The following is a 23,340-nucleotide window of genomic DNA, read 5'->3' as shown; positions in this document are numbered from 1 at the left end:
TGATGTTTTTAAATGGTGTTGCCTCGGAAGGGGGGTAGTCTTATATGGCGAGTATAGCCCAAAACCTATGTTTTAACTGGAAAATTAGGGGGTTGTCTTATACACCCAGTCGCCTTTTACGCCGGAAAATACAGTATATATATGCACATACATACACACACAGGTAGTCCTTGAGTTACAAATATCCTACTTATGTACAACTTATACTTAACCACTTCCCGACCGGCCGTTGTATATAAATGGCCGGACGGTGGCACTGCAGGGTCGGTGGCCGTTTATAAACGCTCTCTCCGCACCCTGCTTGTGCGCGCTCCACGGGAGCACGCAGCACCGCGATCCGGTGCCCGCTGTGTCCTCCGGACACAGTGAAACACCGATCGTCGGACGGGACCTCTGTACGGCCAATCAGTGATCACATGCAAAGTAGTAAGCAAGTGTCACTTCTGACATCATTGCTTACTACATGTGAAATCTGTGAATGATCACAGAGGTCACATGGTACAAGGCTATTCACAACAGCCTTGTACCATGTGACAAGCTGTGACCAATCACAGCTCACTCAGTAGTTCTCAATGGCTGCAAGAATGCAGACAGAGAGAAAGAGAAAGGATTGCTTTTACATCCTATATGGGTGTAAAAGCAATCAGTGTAAAAAAAAAATAAATATTCATCACCCCCCAAAAGTAGTACAGTGTCACCATGGTTATGATATACCATGGTGACACTGTACTGCTAGGGTGACCGTATGTAAAAAAAAATAAAAAAAAATAGAAAAATAAAAATGTAAAAAAAAATGTTTAAAAATTATAATTTTTAGTTATAAAATAATTTGGCTTATTTTTTTTTTTTACTAAAAAGATAAAATAAATTTTGGCCAAGATTTATGATGAAATATTATTTATTTGCAAAATTTTATAAGAAAAACACTTGTTTTCAAAATTTTTGGACATTTTCATTTACATAGCAAAAAAAATAAAAATTCCAGCGGTGAATAAATACCACCAAAATAAAGTTTTATCTGTCTCAAAAAAATGGTAAAAAATTCATATGGGTACAGTGTTGCATGACCGCGCAATTGTCATTCAAAGTGTGATAGCGCTGAAAGCTGAAAATTGCCCTGGTCAGGACGGGGATAAAAGTGTCCGGACTGGAAGTGGTTAAGAGCGAAGGCAGCATGATGTCACCCTGGTCCCAGAATCGTCAGATGGCCATCTTACTGCTCACCGCATGCTGCCAAGTACTATCTGGTGGAACTATTAGTAATCTCACATCACTGCATGCCCAGTTAACCCTCCCCATTGCTATCCAAAACTTAAATATTAAAAAAAAACAAAAAAAAAAACACCAATACATACACACACATACACACACAGGAAGCAACACACTTCTTGTTGCAGGCTGACAATGCTAAGTTGCTGCTTCACATTTAGCAACAGAGATATCAGAGGGGTGTTTTTGCTGGCTTTTGGCCTGTCTATTAGGTCTCCCAATGTGGATCCCGATCATGGTGATCACATGCAGACAGGTTTGTTCCTAGTATAAACATGGAGATGCAACAGACGCTAGCTAGCATTGTACTCCGGTTTAACACTGCAATTAAAACATTCAATTACAGTATTAAAAACAAATTTAATGGTTTCTTAAAAATACAGTTTTCCCCACATTTTTGTCAATGGAAATAATAAAAAATGGTATTTATTAATAGTGTACCAAATAGAAGCCTAAAAAACAGTGATACATATTATTCAGGTAGGCAAATTATAATTACAACATTGTTCTCAAGTTAAGATGTATCTAAATTCAAAAATAAAATTTATTGCAGGTTACTAGTCCTTAAATGGGGTGGCTGCATTAATTTTTCTTTTTTTCAGCCTAATAATCCTGTGAATAACACACTTTCTTATCTAACATGGAAATGTTCACTTACTCCATAGTATCTAAAGAGAAGCGGTGCTGTCCTTAATTGCTTAATTGAGGAAGGAGAGGGTGAAATAAATTGTCGTTTACAAAAGATAGAAGACAACATTGTTTGAGATTCAGTTAAATTCACAATAAGTTAAAAAAAGGACACTCCATTTCTGACAAGATCAACAGGTATTTTCTGTTAAAAAGTAAAAGCTTTTGAGCTGCTATGTGAGTAATAAAACCTACATCAGGGGGATGAAGCCACGTGACCGGTGGCGTAACACATAGGGGAGGGGCTTTGACGTCACGACGCTCGATGGTTCTATATTGACACCAGCTGGCAATTTTAGGTTTTTCACCATAAGAAAAGATCTGGAGGATACATTTTGTGAACAAAGCGGTTTTATATACAGAGTATATGTGAGTGCATTACTTTTATTAATAAAATGGTTTTTAAAGGAGAATACACTATGATTTCATTCATTCCTCTATATTAACCACCATGGAAGGGAAGATTATCATTTGAGTGAAGAAGGACCCCAAACAGCAAGATATCATCTCATCCATACTCTGGCCCATTTAAAGGGACACAAGCGTTATATGACCTCACTTAATGGTTTGGTCATATACCTGAGGGGAGAGCACAACCGGTGGGGGAGCACGAACATGCAAGTTTTTCGCACAAAATATTTTATTTTAGAAGCACAGGTTACTATATTTTAAAGTGAACTATGCAAGTTTGAAGAAATTTCATATATGGACTTTTTTTGATAACTATATGGACACTGTTATTGGAAATTGACACTGGTTTATTACTTTTTATTAATGTTTATTCATCCTTTCATATTTCTTATAATTGTTTTATTTATTGTGGTATGCAACATAAGTAATAGCAATTGGATGCATAATTTTAAGTGAAGTGCGGCACAATGTGGTATATATTAGGTATTTTCTGTACTCGTTGAAAATGTTCATTTGAAAAAAAAGAAAACCATGCAGCCACTACATCTACAAGGAGTGGAAACTGCAATATTAAATTTTGCTCTTGCCAACCAAGGCATACTGACATTATTAACACTGGTCATCTACATCTGCAATGAAAATAATGCAAACACCCAAGTGTAAAAATGCCTTTATCAGCAAACAGAAAATGTTATGCTATGCTATGGGCTGATGTTCTCAAGAATGAAAGGCTGGTATCCTTGTACACATTTCAAAATTGGAGTTTACTGTGAGTACCATTTTACTGAGCGCCAATGCAGAATCCTGAAGATTTTACTTTTTTATTGCATTTAACCCACCAAAGAATATAACTTCTTTGCCTATACATTTTCATCCCTTTTTAAAATTATTAAAGAAGCAGAATACATCCAGGACAGTAGGGGTTCACTGTATCATGCTATGAGTCACAAAACTAAAAGAATATTGAATTACTTCATGGTTCTGCTTGCTGCAAAGCCTACCTTCCCTCCAAATCAGTGCTTTGTGTCCTACAGGGGAGCAACTATAGAAAAAATAATATTCATATTCTGAGACTGCACACGGGGATAATCCTGTCTTATGGACGCCAAGTAAAACAATAGGACAATTACATACAAAAACAACAATGCAGAAAAATATGTTCCATTTATCAAATTCCACATTATGTCACCATGAATAATGGGACGTTTACATTAATGCAATGGTATAGCTAGAAAAACAATACACCTGCCTAAGAATAATCAAAATGTACAATCAGTGATAAGCACATAATCTAATTAGTACACTGTAAAAGGGTAATAACAAAGTAGAGTGGGTTTAAAGACTTCGTAAACTCTACACACTTTTGTTAAGTGGGCCCCTGCAGGTTTGTACCATAATGTGCTAGTATGTGCCACATAGTAGTAACATTATGACAGAGTTACCTTTCAAATGGAGCCCTCCAGTGCTGGGCTGTCGCTGCTCCCGAGCTTCCATCTTTGCCTGGTCTTCCTTCTGGGTTGTGCTCTCCAGCCATTTGAAAGGCTGAGCAACGCCGACGTCATTCCCATGCATGTGCATGGGAGCCACTATCACGGCACTTTCTCCCTGCTCAGAGCAGTGGGGGAGATCCCTGCTTCCACTTTGTTTGCGTGTATGCTTGAATCTGAGTTTTTTTGTTTTTTCCATTCAACCCACTCAATGAATGAAAATAACTCAACGTGTATACCCAGCTTAAGTCAACAGTTTCAGGTACTTTAGGCTGCCTTGAAGCTGCTGATGCCGGCACTGCAAAGCTGATGGTATGAGTGTCACCAACTCTGCTTTCCTGTTCATATCAATAGAACTTGTAAATGCCCTTGTGCCCTGGAGCATGTGCACTAGGACTAAGTGATTTAAGGGAGAACCAGGCTGCATATGAGGTTATTGTATAACAACAAGGAAGGTTGGGGTGGGAAGGGGGTGGGTATTGTGAATCCAAGTAGTGTTTTTAGGTATGTCTGTACTTTAAAACCTTATAGTATTCTAAAAGAGACAATTCAAAGGAGTCAGCTGCTGCTGTGCAAAGTTTAAGTAACAAAACACGCTTAAGTTAATTTCAGAGCAAACAAACACAATAAATTATCCAAATTTTTTGTAAAATATAAAACACTAGGTTGCACCAAGTAAATAGATACAAAACATGTCCAACCTTAAATCTATGTGCGCCCATGAAGTGGTGACAAACTTCAGTACCCTATATTTTCTATAGGCAACGCTTTAACCACCTCCTGTCCACCGTGTAGGGAAATGATGGAGGGGCAGGAGCTCCCATGTTCTGGGAGGACGTCATATGTCGTCCTCCCACTCTAGCTGCACATGCGTGCCTTTCGGAAGGGACACAGCGATCAGTGGTGTGCTGTGTCCCTAGGACACAGCGGATAACGGATCATGGCAAAGAGCCCATGATGTAGGATCTACCAAGTGATCAGCTGTGTCCAATCACAGCTGATCACGTGTAAACAGGAAATGCCAGTTATAGGCAGTCCTCTCCTCACACCGAGAGCACATGAGGAGAGAAGAGCCAGTAAGCGACATTCCTCACAGGGGACATATACACTGATAATCAGGGCACTGATCATCAGTGCCCTAATTATCAGTGCAGCCCCATCAGTGCTGCCTTTCAGTGCACATCATTGCCGCTGATCACAGTCCATCAATGCCAAAAATCAGTGTCCATCAATGCCAAAAATCAGTGTCCATCAATGCCAAAAATCGTTGCCCATCAGAGCTGCCTTTTCGTGCCCATTAGTGATGCCTGTTAATGCCCATCAGTGCAGTCTATCAGTATCCATCAGTACCACCTATCAGTGCCGCCTATCAGTGCACATCAGCGATGCCTGTCAATGCCCATCAGTGCAGTCTATCAATACCCATAAGTGCCACCTATCAGTGCCAGTCAGTGCCACATATCACTGCCCATCAGTGCTGACTTTCAGTCCCCATCAATGATGCCTGCTAGTACCCATCAGTGCCGCCTATCAGTGCAGCCTCATCAGCACACATCAGGGAAGGAGAAAAATAACTTATTTACAACATTTTATAACAGAAACTAAGAAAACCTTTTTTTTCCTCAAAATGTTGTCTTTTTTAGTTTGTTTAGCATAAAAATAAAAAAACCCAGTGGTGATTAAATACTATCAAAGGAAAGCTCTGTCTCAGATAAAGTATAAAAATTTGGTTTGGGTACAGTGTTGCATGACCATGCAATTGTCATTCAAAGTGCGACAGAACTGAAAGGTGAAAATTGGCTCAAGCAGTCTAGTACAAAATGTCTGTTCTTGCAAAAATAAGCTCTCTTTATAAGATAACATTATCAAAGTGTATACACATAACATTGGAAGCTCTGGCAGAAATCTATAAATATACAGTTAAAGAAATACATTGCTGCTGAAAAATACAGCTTTTAAGAGATGAAAATGTAACTACAATCAATAAAATGCACATTTAAAAAGCTATTTTCCTAGATAAATCATCTGATCTCCATAATAAATGTTTAAAATTCAACCTTCTTTTGTTTTTTATCATTACAAAATCATCAAAATTTTAATTTTTTTGTGAGCAAGAATGGGGAAGGACTAGATCTTTTGTTAGGCTAGGTTCACACCTATACAGTTTACGTTTGATCCGTTTTGATGGGTTTCTGCAGTGCTTTTTGCGGTGCATTTTGCATTTGTGCATATGCGTTATTGATGTGTTTTCTTTCCAACTTGTTGCTGGGCAGATTAAAAATGCAAAACACTTCAAAAATGCATGATTTTCTGTAGCATCTCCACTGAAGTCTATAGAATCAAAAACGCAACGTTTTGCATTTAAAAAAGTTCCTGACCCTTTAAAAAAAAACGTACAGGGTGAAAACACGGAGATTTGAAGCAGTCCCATAGGAAATCATGTTAAATGAACTCAAAAACTAAAAATCCTCCTGCGCTGATACGGAAATATCCTAACCAATAGCGGCCAACACCCAATAATAATACCAATCAGAACAAAAAATGAAAATGAATGGTGCAGCGCTAACTACAAAAGTGAATAAAAATAAATGTGTATCCATATAATCATAAAGTGCTAATAAATCAACAAACCAAAAATATACATATAACAATAAAGTGCTAATCAGAAACGTGATATAAAGTGGACAATACAAGTGTATGGGTCACCTTAGTGACCTAAAAATAGTGATAAACACACACAATATATAATGAAATAAACTAGTGTTAAGTGTCCTTGGTAATAATCAAAAAACCTTTTAAGCAAGTACTAATAAGTCCATAAAGTAACAAGTGCTGATAAAACGTGATAAAACACCATGCAATGTGTTAAATGTGAACACTTCGTTCAAGTGCCGGAACACTTTAAATCCACTCCAGCTGCAGTGCCTCCTCACCTCCTTCCTGTGATACAAAAGGGCCCAACAAGCATTCAGGATCACTCTGGATCCTTTATATCTCCGGCTAATACCTCTCCAGAAAGCCAAGGATCATAAACGGTCTCCTATTCAGCCTCCAAATGCTTCCTCCTCTGCCTTTTATAAGGATACTCTGTAGGGTATATTGCACATGGTCTGATGCTGCCACATGGTTGGGATTGTGAGTAATATACCCTACAGAGTATCCTTCCATAGACGCACAGAAAAGTGATAGCAGAAAAAGACCAAGTGGCCCATCGAGTCTGTCTGTTTCTTTTTTTTTGTGTTTTTTTTATTTCTTGGAAGGGGGGGGGGGGGGTTGTCAACTATTTTGTCTGAGTATAGATCTATGCTTGTCCCAAGCATGTTTGAAGCTATTTACTATTGCCTGGCTCACTACCTCTGCTGGAAATTTATTCCAAGCATCAACTACTAATAATACTTTCTGAGATTAGCTTTGAACTTTTCTCCAGTTAGTTTAAGATCATGTTCCCGTGTTCTTCATTTTGGTTTCATGTTGAAAATACCGCCCTCCTGAACCATATTCACCCCCTTGATTGAAGGTTTCAATCATGTCTCCCCTTTCCCTTCTGTCCTCCAGACTGTACATGTTAAGTTCCTGAAGTCGCTCTTGATATGTTTTACCCCCAGACCTTTCACCATTTTTGTTACCCGTCTCTGGACTCGATCTATCTTATCAATATCTTTTTGTAAGTGAGGTCTCCAGAACTGGACACAGTATTCTAAATGAGGTCTAACTAAAGATCTATATAGGGGAATCAGGGCCTCCTTCCCCCTTCTGGTGACCCCTCTAGTGATGCATCCTAGAATTCTATTCGCTTTCCCCACTGCCTGGCCACACTGTTTGATCATTTTGCAATCATCTGAAATAAGTACCCCCAAATCCTTTTCCTCTGTAGTTCTGGCCAACAATGTACTCACAATGTTGAACTCTCTCTAGGGAATATTTTTCCCTGCTACTCTGATATTAATGTTTTAGTAAATACTATTTGTGTAGCATGTATTTTTTTTATTGTTTTTCTGTATCCATGCAGTGCTCCTATGTTAACTTTTTTGTCTGAGTATAGATCTATGCTTGTCCCAAGCACGTTTGAAGCTATTTACTATTGACTGGCTCACTACCTCTGCTGGAAGTTTATTCCAAGTATCAACTACTCTTTCAGTAAAATAATACTTTCTGAGATTAGTTGATGTATTTAAAGGTTTCAATCATGTCTCCCCTTTCCCTACTTTCCTCCAGACTGTCCAGACTGTTCCAGGAAGCTATTGAGGCAGAAGTAAGGGGAATCTCTATAACAGATATTCAGACATACTTTAAGTAAAAAAAAAGTGATAAAAGGTTTTAACTCCAAGTGGTATTAAACCTAAAAGCAAATGTAATATATTGCAGCTTACCAATGTGATGGCCGAATTAGTTTTGTTTTTTTTCAGGTTTTCCTACCCTTATTTTCACCTGGTAATTTGGCCAGCAAGTCCGTTGTTTTTTCAAAAAAACAAGCTCTCCTCCAAATGTAGTTGTTTAGAGTTGTGAGACAGTTATTTACCACTGACAGGGGTGATCACAGTGATCAGCCTTTAGTTATGTAAAACCTTTATTCCAAAAGAAAAAAAACAGTTTGTTGTAACTGCCTGTGTAAAAGAAATATGATCTGGGGTTTAATTCAAATTTGTCAGTCTCCAAAGTGCACAATCAGGCTTTAATACATAAAAATGACAGATTTTCTTAATCTGTTAAAGCTAAAGAGATAATAAACCCTCAATTTTCTAAGCAGCTGATTTTTACCACTCACTGAGTATGCAGCTTCTTTATCTTTTTATTCTTGCCTAGGTTCCAGTTTAAGCTGTTGCCATGATTAATGCACTGGGTTACTGGTTTCAGGGTGGTTCCTTTCTTACGCAACATCCTATATGTAGCCACAATTGCATGCAGGGACTAGAGTTGTGTCTCACTACACTGTGTACAGCAATAGAAACACACAGCCCTGTAAGACTTAAAATGGCAAGGCACACCCCTGGCTCCTACATCCCTTCCCTTCTGCAAGCTAAAAGACTGGTGTGGGACCACACTGTCCAATATTAACTCTTTCCTATGAAGAGCAGCACTGAGAGAGAAGGAGCCAGCAGCACTGAAGTTTGTAAACAGCAAGTGTTGGGGTAATAATTATAACAAAAAGGTAACACCCTTTCCCCAACAGATTCTAGGGACCAATCAGGTGCAAGTGCAACAGCATGTTTTTATTTACCTATGCCAACAAGGCTTCAGAGCCCCCACCTTGACATTCTCTAAACCAGGGCTTAAAATTTCAAGTCCTGAGCTACTAGCCAGGCCTTAGAGTTACTCGCCACCAATAAACACACAGAAACAGAGACACCTATACACACACAGACACATGTACACACACGCACACACACAGAAACATGTACACACACGGACAGAGACACATGTACACATACAAACAGAGACACATGTACACACACACAGACACATGTATACACACACAGGCACGTACAGACACACGCATACACACAGATACATGTATATACACAGAAATACACACACACAGATACATGTCATACACACAGACACATGTACACACACACCACCACCCCATAAAAAGTTGAAATACTTCGTTGTTCACTCACAGATCCGGGTACTGCATTCTAGGGGGAGGCAGAGAACACAGCACACACTCCTTGCTTTGCTTTCACTGCGCTCAGCTATTGAGCAGTCTGACGGCTCCCAATGCCAATGACAGATCTGGCCTGAGCTCCGAGCCTGCTCAGCAAGACGGCCCTGGGGGACACACTCGCCCCCACCATAATTTCCACTCGCCATTGGAGAGCAGGCGAGTGGAAATTTCAAGCCCTGCTCTAAACCATGCCTGATAATGTTAGGTTAGTGACAGGAATGTACATTTTGATAACCAACATAAATTACAACCCCATGGATCACATTATAGCACTGAGCTTGGTCTACAGACCATTACAATTCTCATCAGATTGCAAACATTTGATTTATTTTTGTCTGATGATTTATTCCCTCTTCTGAACATGTATTTAAAGAATATCAGCAGTTATATATTCGTCTGTTGGGAGAAATATTAGCTGTAAGTCTGATCATTTCCAAACGTCTAGTCCCTAGAAGAGCTCTATCTGAAAAAGCAGGTGGTGAGGAGGCGATACAACCTTTCTTCACCTCCTGCTTTAACCCGCTTGGTCGCTATACTACACAAGGTTGGCAAGGTGTTTGCAGAGCAGCCTCATTCACTTGAATGGGTAATGCTTGGCAGGTGCTATAGCCATCAAGCAAGACAGGGCGTATAACTCCTGCTGCAGCCTCAACAAGTGTACCCCCCTGGCCACTGCAACTTACGGGGGTGCGGTTGGATGTGTGTGGAAAAAACACGGTTCAACTATGGGGTTTTACCATCCACCAAAGCTCAAATGTAAACAAGCTCTTACTGTGTTGAGTCCGATATAAGGCTGCTATCACACTGATGTGCTGAGTTTTGGTGCACTCTCCAAAATCGTGATATAATTGAAGTCTATGGTTAAGCACAGCAAAGCTGTAAGTAAACTGCACCGCATCAGTGTGAAAGCAGCCAAATCGTGGTTAGCCCTGCTATAGGTGTTATTATGCCAGGTGAATTGCTTAAGACACTGACCTGAAGGAACCTTAGATTGTACACCCCTTGAGGGTTAGGGACTGATGTGAATGTACAATATATATGTAAAGCGCTGCGTAAATTGACGATGCTATATAAGTACCTGAAATAAATAAATAATAAGTCCTTTCCTTTCTGTGTGGTAGCTTCTGCTTGCAGGGATAAGAGGCGGAGTGCAGTTGGTATCACTCCGCCTGACACTGCAGTCAGCACTACAAAGTAGGTATTGGCTTATGCAACCACCTGCCCCCTGCGCAACCGGCGTCAGCTCACCTACAGCTGTACAAATAGTCCCTCTGCTTTGGACTGCACTGTCTTCGATGCTCTCGGATGCTCAGAGATGGCGAGGTCGGCAGCCTGGAGTGTGATCTACTAGTTACTTGGCTGCGATCGACTGGTAGATCACGATCGATAGGTTGCAAACCCCTGGCTATAAACTTTAAATGACAAATATAAGCCCATAATGCACAAGCAGTTTTCAAAATAAGGACCAAAAACAAGATATGCCAATCTTTACCCCCCGAGGTGGCTACTATGATCACTGAAGGCCACAATTGCATGCTTAATTGTGGACAATTACTTCCATTGGATTGCTGAGCAATCAGAACCCAAGACAGATCTGGAATAAGTAAATCTACCATCAATTGCAGTCAGTTTCTGAATTTATGAGTGAGGATTCGCTGGAGTGTAATATACAGTATATCACTATATACTATATATAAATCTAGTATATATATATATATATATATAGTATCACTAGCCACCATAATTTCCAATGGTTAATGGACAGTTCAGTTGCCTCTGACTTATCAAGACATGGACTGTTATAAATAATATGTACCTGAACCACAACTGTAGAATTCACTGATGAGCTCAAATGCTTGACTGTAATGAAAATGAAGACTATCCATTCTCTCAATACGTGTTCGGTCATCGTCTCGTAAACTAAAGCAAAATAAGAAACAAGAATATCAATATTTCCTTAAAAGAGTTCTATTGTCACAGCATACATTGTTTGCATTTTTTGATTTGTTTTTCTTCTGTTTTTGTGTTTAACCACTTGCCCTCCTGAGCATTTACCCCCCTTCATGACCAAGCCATTTTTTGCATTACGGTGCTACGGTATTTTAACTGACAATTGCACGGTCATGCAACACTGCACCCAAATTAAATTTACGTCCTGTTTTTCCCCACAAATTGAGCTTTCTTTGGGTGGTATTTGATCACCTGTGTTGTTTTTATTTTTTGCGCTAAAAGCAAAAAAACAATTTTAAGAAAAAAAAAACATTATTTTGGACTTTTTGCTATTAAACATGTCCAGTAAAAAAATTTTAAAATCTAATTTCTTCATAAGTTTAGGCCAAAATGTATTCTGCTATATGTTTTTGCTAAAAAAAATCCCAATACGTGTAAGTTAATTGGTTTACGTGAAAGGTATAGCATTTACAAATGGCGGTATAGATAATGGGATTTTTTTTAATTTTTCCTACTAGTAATAGCGGCAATCAGCGACTTTTAGCGGGACTGCGGCGGACATTCTGACACTGGGGGGAACTAACTTCGTGTCACTGACACCCCAGTGACACCAATACAGTGCTAAAAAAAAGCACTGACACTGTTCTAATGGCACTGGGTAGGAAGGGGTTAATGTGAGGGGTGATCAAAGGGTTAACTGTGTAATGGGAATGTTTTACTAGGGGGCAGGGGGTGTGTTCTTCACTGTAAGCACACTGATTGGGATGGCTGTACTGTGCACAGCCATCCAGAGCAGTGTACTTGAGCTGACAGGGAGGAAGATTGTTTGTATTTCTTCATTGGTGTCAGGTGAAACATAGTAACAACCATTAACTGTTTCCCAACCGCCCTAGAGCAGAAATAATGCTACAGGGTGGTACGGGTGTGCAAAATCACGTATATATACGTGATTTTGCATTTCCGCACCGCATTTGTGGCTGCGGCTGTCAATCACCGGGTCCCGGACGATAATTACCCACCGTTGCCCAGTGATTACCGAGCATCTCTGATGGGGAGGAAGATTGTTTTGTTTACTAACAGTTCTCCTCCCTGTCAGCCTGGGCACACTACTTTGGATGGTTGTGCATAGCACAGCCATCCAAAGCAGTGTGCTTACAGTGAAGTACACTGACACGGCCCCCTAGTAAAACACTCCCTGCACACAGTTAACCCCTTCCTGCCCAGTGTCATTAGTACAGTGTGTTTTTTTGTTTTGTTTTTTTAGCACTGATCACTGTATTGGTGTCACTGGGGATGTCAGTTCCCCCCAGTGACAGAATGTCCGCCGCAGTCCCGCAATAAGTCGCTGATTGCCGCCATTACTAGTAAAAAAAATAAAATTCCAGTATCTATACCGCCATTTGTAAATGCTATAACTTTCACTTAAACCAATTAATTTACAAGTATTGGGATTTTATTTAGCAAATACATGTAGCAGAATACATCTTGGCCTAAATTTATCATGAAATTTGATTTTTTTAATTTTTTTTACTGGACATGTTTAATAGCAAAAAGTCAAATATTGTTTTTTCTCAAAATTATCGGTCTTTTTATAGCGCAAAAAAAATAAAACCGCACAGGCAATCAAATACTACCAAAAGCTCAATTTGTGGGAAAAAAAGGAAGTAAATATCATTTGGGTGCAGCATTGCATGACCCCACAATCGTCAGTAAGTAACGTAGCGCCGTAACGCAACAAATGGCCTGGTCAGGAAGGGGGGTAAATCCTCAGGAAGGCAAGTGGTTAATGGCTCCTTCACATTAACTTTGCTCTTTGAAGAGCGATCCATGTTTGCTGGTGAGTAAAGGTATTTATCAGTTTATATTTACCAAAATAATTGCATTTCTATGTTCTGTGTACAGTGGGAGACCAGATAGAGAGAATGCAGGGTCCGGGGTTTTGTATTTTCCATGTTCTGTGTACTGTGGGAGACCAGATATAGTGAATGCAGGGTCCTGGGTTTAGTATTTTCCATGTACTGTGGGAGACCAGATATAGTGAATGCAGGGTCCTGGGTTTAGTATTTTCCATGTTCTGTGTACTGTGGGAGACCAGATATAGTGAATGCAGGGTCCTGGGTTTAGTATTTTCCATGTTCTGTGTACTGTGGGAGACCAGATATAGTGAATGCAGGGTCTGAGGTTTAGTAACACTTTAAGTGCTTGGCATTTCCTTAATTTATTTTTTCCACTTCATTTTATTGCTTTTACTTAGGGAGCGGATACCCACCATGTTGTTTGGTCCCAGGCCTGCTGTCAAAGGGAGGTCATAGATGAATGTAGCTCAGCAGAGGACATTGTGAAAGGGAATAGTAGTCTACATATTGTGAGCAGGAAGGGGTTTAAGTGTATCTATAACCAAAACTTTTTCTTTTTTCAGTTTTAGATAGTGAGAGAAAATCTGTATAAAGGATACAGACAACAACAAAAAGCTGACAGAGGTTCTAGCATTCCCTTGCTTAAAGAGGAACATCAGTAGTTTGTTTTGGAAAAATTAAAATCAGCAACTACAAATACTGTAGCTGCTGACTTTTAGGAAACAGACAACCACCAGCCTAGGCGTCTAATGCTGATTTCACTGTGGCCAGTTCTTAGCCAGTCTTCAGGTCTATGGTGCCGCCATCTTAGGGGTGGGAGCTGGCTGAGAGCCAGCTCCCCATTGTGCATGATCGCACTACACTGTCATATTGGTCCCGCAACCTCCTGGGAGGTGTGTTTTGCCCCAAGAAGTTTGGGGGAGGTGGGTGTGGGCCAAATGTAGTGAATTCTCACCTCGGCATGAGTGTGAGCAGGTACATGTCAGAATAGGGTACCCACTCCCCCCCCAAAAAAAGGGGCGGATTAATGAGACTCTTACTTTAAACGAAGGTCCGCCTTAACTTAAATCGCATTCTGTGTTACTGTTAATGAGATTTTGCATCACTTCCTGTCCTGAGGACAACCTTTTTACCAGACAGTAAGGCTGGCCATAGATGGATAGTTTCTTTTTTTAGGTTTAGCCTCTGAACAAGCCTGTTCAACAGAAGTCAATTATTCCACCAACTCCTTTTGAACAGTTGTGGCAACACATGTATTGAAATTCGTCCGGTTCCTGCGTAACCGCCTTAACTTTGATCGATCTCTGGCCAGCTTTAGGGCTTGTTCACACTTGACTAAATTTCTAGCTCTTAACAAACGCCCCTATAACGTTAGTATGGGCATTAGACAGGCGTTAATGAGCTTTAGCATGGGGCATTAGACTGGCATTTTACAAGCGTTCAAAACATTCCCCAAACGCCCTATGCGCAGTTTTGAGGCATTTTACAAGCATTTAAACCTGCACCACAAACGCCTATAATAAACTGTAATGTTATTAACATGAGCGCAACTGTACTGCAAACAACCCGTAAACACCTGCCAGCTCATTCACGGAGCGTTACCATAGACTTGAATAGGAGATGTTGAAAGGCTTCAAGCTCCTCCAGACTCAACATGAGGATACAATTTTGAAGCGACACTAACGCTTGATGTTTTGATAATGTGAACAGCACTGTGTGCTTCCATAGTATCCTTTGCATAGGCATTTGAGAAGTGTAAAACACGCCGCTCAAATGCCTGCTTTCAATGTCAATGTGAACTAGGCTTTCATGATTAAATCTCTCCAATGCAAGTAAAACCTGACAGGAGTTCTAATCCTTTCCACTTTACCCAAAACTTTTCACTTTAATGTACACCTGTCATGAACTATGGTGGCTGCCAATGCCAGCCTCCTCCTGAAAATACTGGTTGCCTGGCTGTCTATCTGCAATATTTCCATATCATGAAGCATGATGTCAGAAAAGTGTCAGGATTAGTCATCTCTAAACATGTTCCACAAGGAAAATCAGAAATTATGGAGAAGTGAGCACAGCGACCACAACCAGCATTTTCAAATGAGCTCTGCAAGGGAAGAAGACATTTCTCTTACAGCAGGTTCTCTTTTTTTTTTTTTAAATAATTTTCTTTAATTATTATTAATACTGACAGTAATCGAAAACTGCATGCATGTATCTAATTTAGGTGGTAGTTCCTATTTAATGGGATATGAGTGGGATTCAGAAAGAGAGCATTTTAACACCACTGTAGGAAATTTATAAAGGTCAAAGAAGGGCAGACTACATAGACGCACTTCATTGTGATGATGACATTTTCTAATTCACAGCTTGCCTCTAAACAGTCTATTAGCTTTTCGGGATAAATGCATTTCACAAGTTAATGTGATGTATATTTGAAGTACGGTGTTTATATAAATCACTGTTATGCTAACCATAAATAGGACAATTTACATGGAAGTAACAAAGCTTCAGTGGTGATTTATAACTGGACTGTGAATGAACGATTAAAGTCCAACTCTGGGCTCCCTTGTGATAGGATTTGATTGACAGCAGCGGGAGCCAATGCCTCCCACTGCTCTCAGCAAAGCCTGTGAGAGCAAAGAAGAGGGGAGAGCTGCTACAAATGGGTACAGCGATGGTTTGAGTTTGGGCTCAGGCAAGTATAAGGTGGATACACATATTGAGCATTTGTTACCTTAACCTCCCTAGCGGTCTGATTATATCAGTATTTCTGTGCTCAAAGCGGTACTTTTTTTGCATGCAAATATGTCTTTTTTTATTGTAGGCCTGTAATTCTTAGGAATAACTCACTGAAATCTGTCCGAACAAGAGTCTAGTAAACATCCAGAGTATGATAAAATTGGAAACACAAAATCATAAATTATAATATAATAAATAATCATTAAAAATAATAATATAATAATAATAAATTTAATTCAATAATATAATCAAACCAAAAACACTGAAATTTGAAATATAGCGCCAAGTTTGCACATTGCTGAGCTTAGTCGCAAAATCGTTTTCAGTGTCTGATGATGAATTTCCCCACGAATCATTATCACTCAATTCTGCAAGTGGTTCTGATTTACGATTACTGTATTCTAGCTGGTCTAAAACCGCTTTTGACCTAAAGGGATGCTTTTTGGACACCATGTACTTTTCTCAGTTTCTAGGCAGAAAGAACAGTAAAAATGCAGGCAGGGCACAGGAAAAAGCAGTAGGGACAAAATGTATGTGAAATGCTTTGATACAGTAACATTTTACTAGGTTTTTTTGGTGTATTTAGTGAATGTCACTTTTTAACATTTTTAAATTTCCCACCGGTTCCACAGGGACGCTCGCAGAGACTGGAACCTGGAAGATGGATGCCGGCATCGGCCGGAGGAGATGGGCGGGGACATTGCAGGGGGGACAGCGAAGGACAAGGTAAATGAAACAGGGAATCCCAGAGCAACGCTGCAGGGTAATCTCGAGTGTAGCTCGGGGTTACCGCTTTTGGCACTGATAATTAACCCTGAGCTACACTCAGGAATACCTCCAGGGAGGTTAAAATAGTAGTATGGTAATTTTTTTTTTTTAATCATACTTACCTAGGTGGATGCAGCATTGGTCCGATGCTGCATTTGTCCCCCACCGGCTCTAAGGGTGAGAACTCAGCGATCACATGACCACTGATTTCTCACAGCCGCTCTCAGCAAAGAGCAGGACTATCAGTCAGCTGGTGTCTGCTCTGCCATGGAGGGGGAGGGAGCGGCTGGCTCAGGCTCTCAGCATCTTGCTGAAGGGCTAAGCCAGGTGCCACTCCAGACTATGGGGTGGATCCTGACTTTAAGGTCAGGATCTTTCCCCAGCCTGGACAAGCTGAGTGATGTCAGCCAACAGTGGGCTTCAGCCTGCTGTCGGCTGAAAATGAATCACAATGGTGCAGAACGAACTGCACTCCTGTGAAACACAGAAGTACAGCCAAAAGAGCTTTGGCTGTACTTCTCCTTTAATGCAGGGAATGCATTAAAGTGTTACTAAACCCAGGACCCTGCATTCACTCTATCTGGTCTCCCACAGTACACAGAACATGGAAATACAATTATTTTAGTAAATATAAACTGCTAAATACCTTTTCTCATCAGCAGTGTATAGCAGTCTTGTGACTTCTATCAGTGTCTGGCTGAGTAATCTTGTAGGAGTTTTCATTCTGCTCTGTCTGGACAGCACTGATTGATCCTGTGCTGATCACATGCACGATCACATGCACGCTCCCATACAAAAAAAAACGCTCTCTAGCAATACGCACTAAACTGAGCATGTGCAGAGTGCCTCCTAGAGCTCTGTACTATTGGGGACAGTAGAAGAAGGGGAGGATCAGAAAAGACAGGATCAAACATCCTTTTTACTCAATGCGGAGGATTAACCAATTAAGCTCCACAGTGAGTATAACAAGCATGCTTTACTTCATATACAGACTGATTTTACTAATAAATCCCACAGTGTAGCGCTAGCACAAAACTAAATAATAAATGGTGAATAATAAACAAATAAATACAATATTAGTGCACAATGATCAATCCCCCTGACATCCACATCAGAGGGATCCACATATAAATAAATATATGAAAGTTAATAAATTAAGTGTGTACATGCATTTATCCATCAGGTGCTGAAATTGCACACATAAATATCCCTATTCTTTATTGCAAAGTCTGCTGGAAAGGATATATACCAGTGTGCATAGGGTTCCTACAGAACTTCTAGATTTATGTACTGAGCGCCTGAGCCTTCTCACACCAACCTACCTACAGAAAGAGATAAATAAAAAATGGATAATATGTGTAAAACATGAATGGCCTGGATCCAGCTAGAAGAACAAACGGGTTTAGACAGATTATCAAAACAAAAAAAGCTTCTTGTAGAAGAAAAATTAACTAAAAAGTGGTTCTAAAATCTAAATGTGTTTTACCTTAATGCATTCTCTGTTTTCTTGTTAAAAAAACGCCCCACTACATGTTCTACCACCCTCTGTCAAACACTTACCTGGCTCCATGCCATTGCTCTAGCATTATCTCTGGCTCCAGCACCACTCCATTCACATAGCCTCCTGCTGCCGTCAGTTGGGAGCAGGGGCGGACTGACCATTTGGAAACTCGGGCACTGCCCGAGGGCCTGGGGACAGTAGGGGGCCCCATGAGATGCCCCTGGTACCTTTTTCATATGCTTTTTTGAGTTTGGGCAAGGACACAGGGGCCCCTTGATCCCCTATTGCCCGGGGGCCCCATGAGTTGTCAGTCCACCCCTGGTTGGGAGCATGGCTTACCATCGCTATGTGTCTACAGACGCACACAGTCCGGCTCAGGAGCCAGCAGGAGCACATACACACAGCTGCCTTTCACACCTGGTTTGCTACAGGAGGCACTCCAAAGAGGGTGGAGCTGAGTAGGTAAGCAACCTTTCTGTGCAATATAGTTGCACAGAGCAGGTAAGTATTACATCATTTTTAAATTTAAAAATGTTAAATGTGCATTTGGTACCACTTTAATAAAGTGATTTAAAGTTAAAGTTAAGACAGCAAAGACAACTGTCACAATGCTTTTGTAATAACTGACATCTGACAGTGGTAAGTATAAAAAAAAGAAAAAAGTATAATAAACTAAGAATAGAAAAACAGCATTAATGTGTCTCTTCCTTGTCACAATGATATTTCTTAATTTTTTTTCCCTGTTCTTCAGGATTTTAAAACATAAAAGAGGGGCCACTATGCATTACATTTTCTAGAAGATAGTAGCAAGTGATACATACATGTTCAAGTGACATACACAGAAACTTATATATATATATATATATACACACAGTATATATATATTGTGACAGGAGGTCAGGAGGAACTAAAGGATGTGTCCAGGATGGGAAGTATGTTTGTCCCAGGTTCATGCTTTACACTGACTGTTTCTCCTTTGGTGCTGTGTAGTGAGCCTGTGTGGCTCACTGATGATGTAATGAGCTCAGGTGTAGTAAGTGAACCTCCTTAGCGGTGTTCCCGAGTGTAGCTCGGGGTAAAATTTCTATACCAAGAGCGGTAACCCCGAGCTACACTCGGCCTTACCATGCGGCGTTCTCTGGGGGTCCCTGCAGCACTTACCTTGTCCTTCGCTCCTTCGATCTGTCCCCTCCAGCATCCCCGGCCATCTCCTCCAGCCGATGCCGGCATCCGGCTCCTGTGTTCCGGTCCCTGTGACGTCGGGACGTACGGGCGCTGGAACCGGCGGGAAATTTGAATTTTTTTAAAAATTTCATTTTTGCCGTCATTGCTATTTCAATGCATTTCACATACATTTTGTCCCTACTGCTTTGTCCTGTGCCCTGCCTGCATTTTTAATGTTCTTTCTGCCTGGAAACTTAGAAAAGTCCATGGCGTCCAAAAAGCATCCCTTTACGTCAAAAGCGGTTTTAGAACAGCGATAGTAAATCAGAACCACTTGCAGAATTGAGTGATAATGATTCGTGGGGAAATTCGCCATCAGACACTGAAAACAATTTTGCGACTTTGCTCAACGATGTGCGAATTTGCCTCTGTATTTCAAATTTCAGTGTTTTTGGTTTGATTATATTATTGAATTAAATTTATTATTATTATATTATTATTTTTTATGATTATTTATTAAATTATAATTTATGATTTCGTGTTTTAAATTTTATTATATCCGGAATGTTTAATAGACTCTTGTTCGTACAGATTTCAGTGAGTTATTCCTAAAAATTACAGCCTACAATAAAAAACTACATATTTCCATGCAAAAAAATGGTACCACTTTCAGCACAAAAAAACGGAAAGAATCATACCGCCAAGGAGGTTAAGGACTCTGGGCTCTATAAAACTCCCAGGCTGCTTAGGGAGAATGCTCCAACTGGGAACCAGTTTGCTGTGCAGGACAGACTGGGGAGCAACCAAACCATCCTGTGGTGAGAAATAATCTGTGTGATCTTAGACTGTGTGAACACCTTGGGGTTTATTTACTAAACCTGGTTGACTCAGAATCTTGTCCACTTCTGCATAAAAACCAATCAGCTTCCAGGTTTTATTGCTGAAGCTTAACTGAACATGCTGAGGTTAGAAGCTGATTGGCTACCATGCACAGGTGCCCAAGATTCTGAGTCAACCAGGTTTAGTAAATAAACCCCCTTGTGTCTGAGCAGTGGTAGGCTGTATTCAGACAGCTAGATAGGAACCTGTGTCTGCAGTTAGATGCCCAGTGTGGCAAGGTTTTATTTTCTGTTTGTATTTTTTTTTGCTGTTTTAACTATATGCACCGTGTGTTCACCAGACTTGTAAATAAAGCACAACTTTTCACCAAGATCCTACTGTTGTGCTGAGCCTCTTTCATGGTGTTCTAACCCATCCAGGGAGTCAAGCACAACCCGCTACTGGGCTAATCCCTCACAATATACACACATACATACATACATATACACACACACTATTCTTTACACACAAGGCTCAATCTTAAATTTATAGTTTTGAACATTATCCAGTAATTGTCCAGCTGAGATTCTGCAGCTTCCAAGACTTTTTTTTTCCAGCCAAACATCCTTTTTGCACATGTACATGGTGTAGCAATACCTGGTATAAACAACAAAAAGATAACAACCTTGCGCTGCCAATAACTGACAAATAATTACACCTGAAGCCGCCAGCGCTATATGTGATTCACACACCAAATGATTATAAATGGAAAACACCTAGTGCAGTACTTCAAATAATCATAACTATAATCTAAATAAGTAATATAACAAATAGTAAGCAAACTAAATTATAGTGTCAAAAACAAATAAAAAAAATAATTATACACTATATATCAATATGCAGAAAGTATTTAGTGAACAACTTTGTGACAAAATAAGCTTGCATCAAATAAATAAAATGAAGAGAGTATATTGGTGCAGAAGAGGTGGTTATGGATACTATAGTCCCATGGGTAATAAGGAAAACAAGTAAGTTCAACTGTGGGGATATTTAGAGTCTCTCCATAGAAGGGTAAAATTGTTGGCGTATATAGCAATGAGCTTTTTGCTGGAGAGATGGGGATAATACAGTACAATCACATAGGTAGTTCTGGAAGGGGGGGTGATGTTAAAGCTGTAAGGTATGGCACCGTCGTGAGGCAGCATCCTCTAGAGTTAAGCGGAACTCTGCAATGGGAGATAAGAGAGAGAGAGAGGTGCGCCAGACTAAGTGCAGTATAATATCATCAATTTATTACACAGTAGTATTCAGGCATCAATGCAAAGGGGACGTCATCAGGCGCAGTACCAGAAGCAGGATGGAGGAACTGGATTGGTTGCAGAGGCCACAGCTAACGTGATGACCAGGTCTCTATCACCGATCTCAGAGGAGGAGCAGGGAGGGCGGGTGGGTATCCAGGGGGCCAAGGTGCAGATAAGAGCCGGGTCTCCAGTTAAACATGTGCACCTCTCCAGCCTGCATGGGCTGTATCATGACGGTGAAACCAGTCTGAAATGCAAAGATGGCCACCGGCAGAAGTGACGTCAAGACGGAACGCGAAGCCGCAGGAAGGGTGGTAACGCATTTCAAAGCTTTACGCTTCTTCATCAGATTTTATACTGCACTTAGTCTGGCGCACCTCTCACTCCTCTTATCTCCCAAATAAATAAAATGAATCCTTTAGAAATTGTCCCCACAGTCATCATACACCGTGATAAGTGTCCAAGCCAAACTCATGCATAAATAAATGATCCTTCAGTGTACTAAACACTCTTCTTTTGTGATAGTCTCCACCAGCAAGTGCTCTAACGGATAGACCCTCACCAGATATCTCCCCTGCAGCAGAGACAGGTTGAAGTCAGCTGCTGTAGCTGCACATATCACATTCCTTTTGCTTGCTAGACTCATGGATCGCACACAGAAGCGTGACATGGAACCAGTAGAGAGGAAAACTATCACCTACAGTAGTTTTAGGAGTTCCATTTTTCCATCATTCTGATTGTTTGGTAAAAGAGCACTATGGAGTCCTTTTTTATGTTTGAGATTACATAAACCCTGCGGGAATGAACACTGACGAAACCATGGATATATGCCAGTGTACAAGGACACCATACTATGCACTTATGATCTCCTTATGCAATAGGGGTCCAACTGTGAAGGTGAGGGTCCATCCATTAGAGCACTTGCTGGTGGAGGCGAACACAAGAGAAGAGTGTTCAGCACACTGAAGGATCATTTGTTATTTATATATGCATGAGTTTGAATTGGACACTTATCACAATGTATGATCACTGTGGGGCCTTTTTCTAAAGGACTTATTTGATGCAAGCTTATTTTTCACGGTTGTTATTTATTAGATACTTTCTGAGTATTGTTATATGTTGTGCAGAATAGAGTGTCAATTGTTCACATACCGTATTTTCCGGCGTATAAGACGACTTTTCAACCCCTGAAAATCTTCTGAAAAGTCGGGGGTCGTCTTATATGCCGGTGCGAGCCGGTGTCAGGGCGGCACTTTTTCGAGGGGCGGCGCGGCGCCGCCCCCCCTCCTCCTCCAACGGACACTAAGTACAGGCGTGGGCAGAGGGGCTGCTGTACCTTACCTGGCTCCGGTCCCACGACGATCCGGTCCAGGAAGCGCGGCTGCTCCTTCTTTCAGTTCGGCCGCTCGATGGTCACCCGGCCGCTCGGCTCCGCCTCCATACCGGTGATTGGGCGCCAGCACTGGAAAGGCACACAGGCGACCAATCACCGGCGAGGAGGCGGAGCCCGCGAAAATCGAGCGGCCGAACTGGAAGAAGGAGCAGCCGCTCCTCTCCCCCACTGATACTAATGATGGGGCACTATTCCTCCCCCACTGACACCAACGATGAGGCACTGTTCCTCCCCCACTGACACCAACGATGAGGCACTGTTCTCCCCCACTGACACCAACGATGAGGCACTGTTCCTCCCCCACTGACACCAACGATGGGGCACTATTCTCCC

General features: G+C 40.9%; 1 protein-coding gene across 2 annotated transcripts in view; it reads right to left on the bottom strand.

Moving 5' to 3' along the window:
* Positions 1-23,340, bottom strand: part of MSH3 (mutS homolog 3) — a 240,024-nt gene that overhangs the window by 179,594 nt on the left and 37,090 nt on the right. For both annotated transcript variants that reach the window (XM_089693221.1, XM_089693222.1), the window contains exon 9: positions 11,336-11,439. In XM_089693221.1, the coding sequence (XP_089549347.1) occupies positions 11,336-11,439 (104 nt within the window). The remainder of the gene's footprint in view (positions 1-11,335; positions 11,440-23,340) is intronic.

The sequence above is a fragment of the Staurois parvus genome, unplaced genomic scaffold (genome assembly GCF_062004578.1).
Source record: "Staurois parvus isolate SC_StPar_1 unplaced genomic scaffold, SC_StPar_1.0 ptg000618l, whole genome shotgun sequence".
Classification (NCBI taxonomy): domain Eukaryota; kingdom Metazoa; phylum Chordata; class Amphibia; order Anura; family Ranidae; genus Staurois; species Staurois parvus.
Note: the sequence above shows the minus strand (reverse complement) of the source record. Positions and strands in the feature narration are given on the sequence as shown.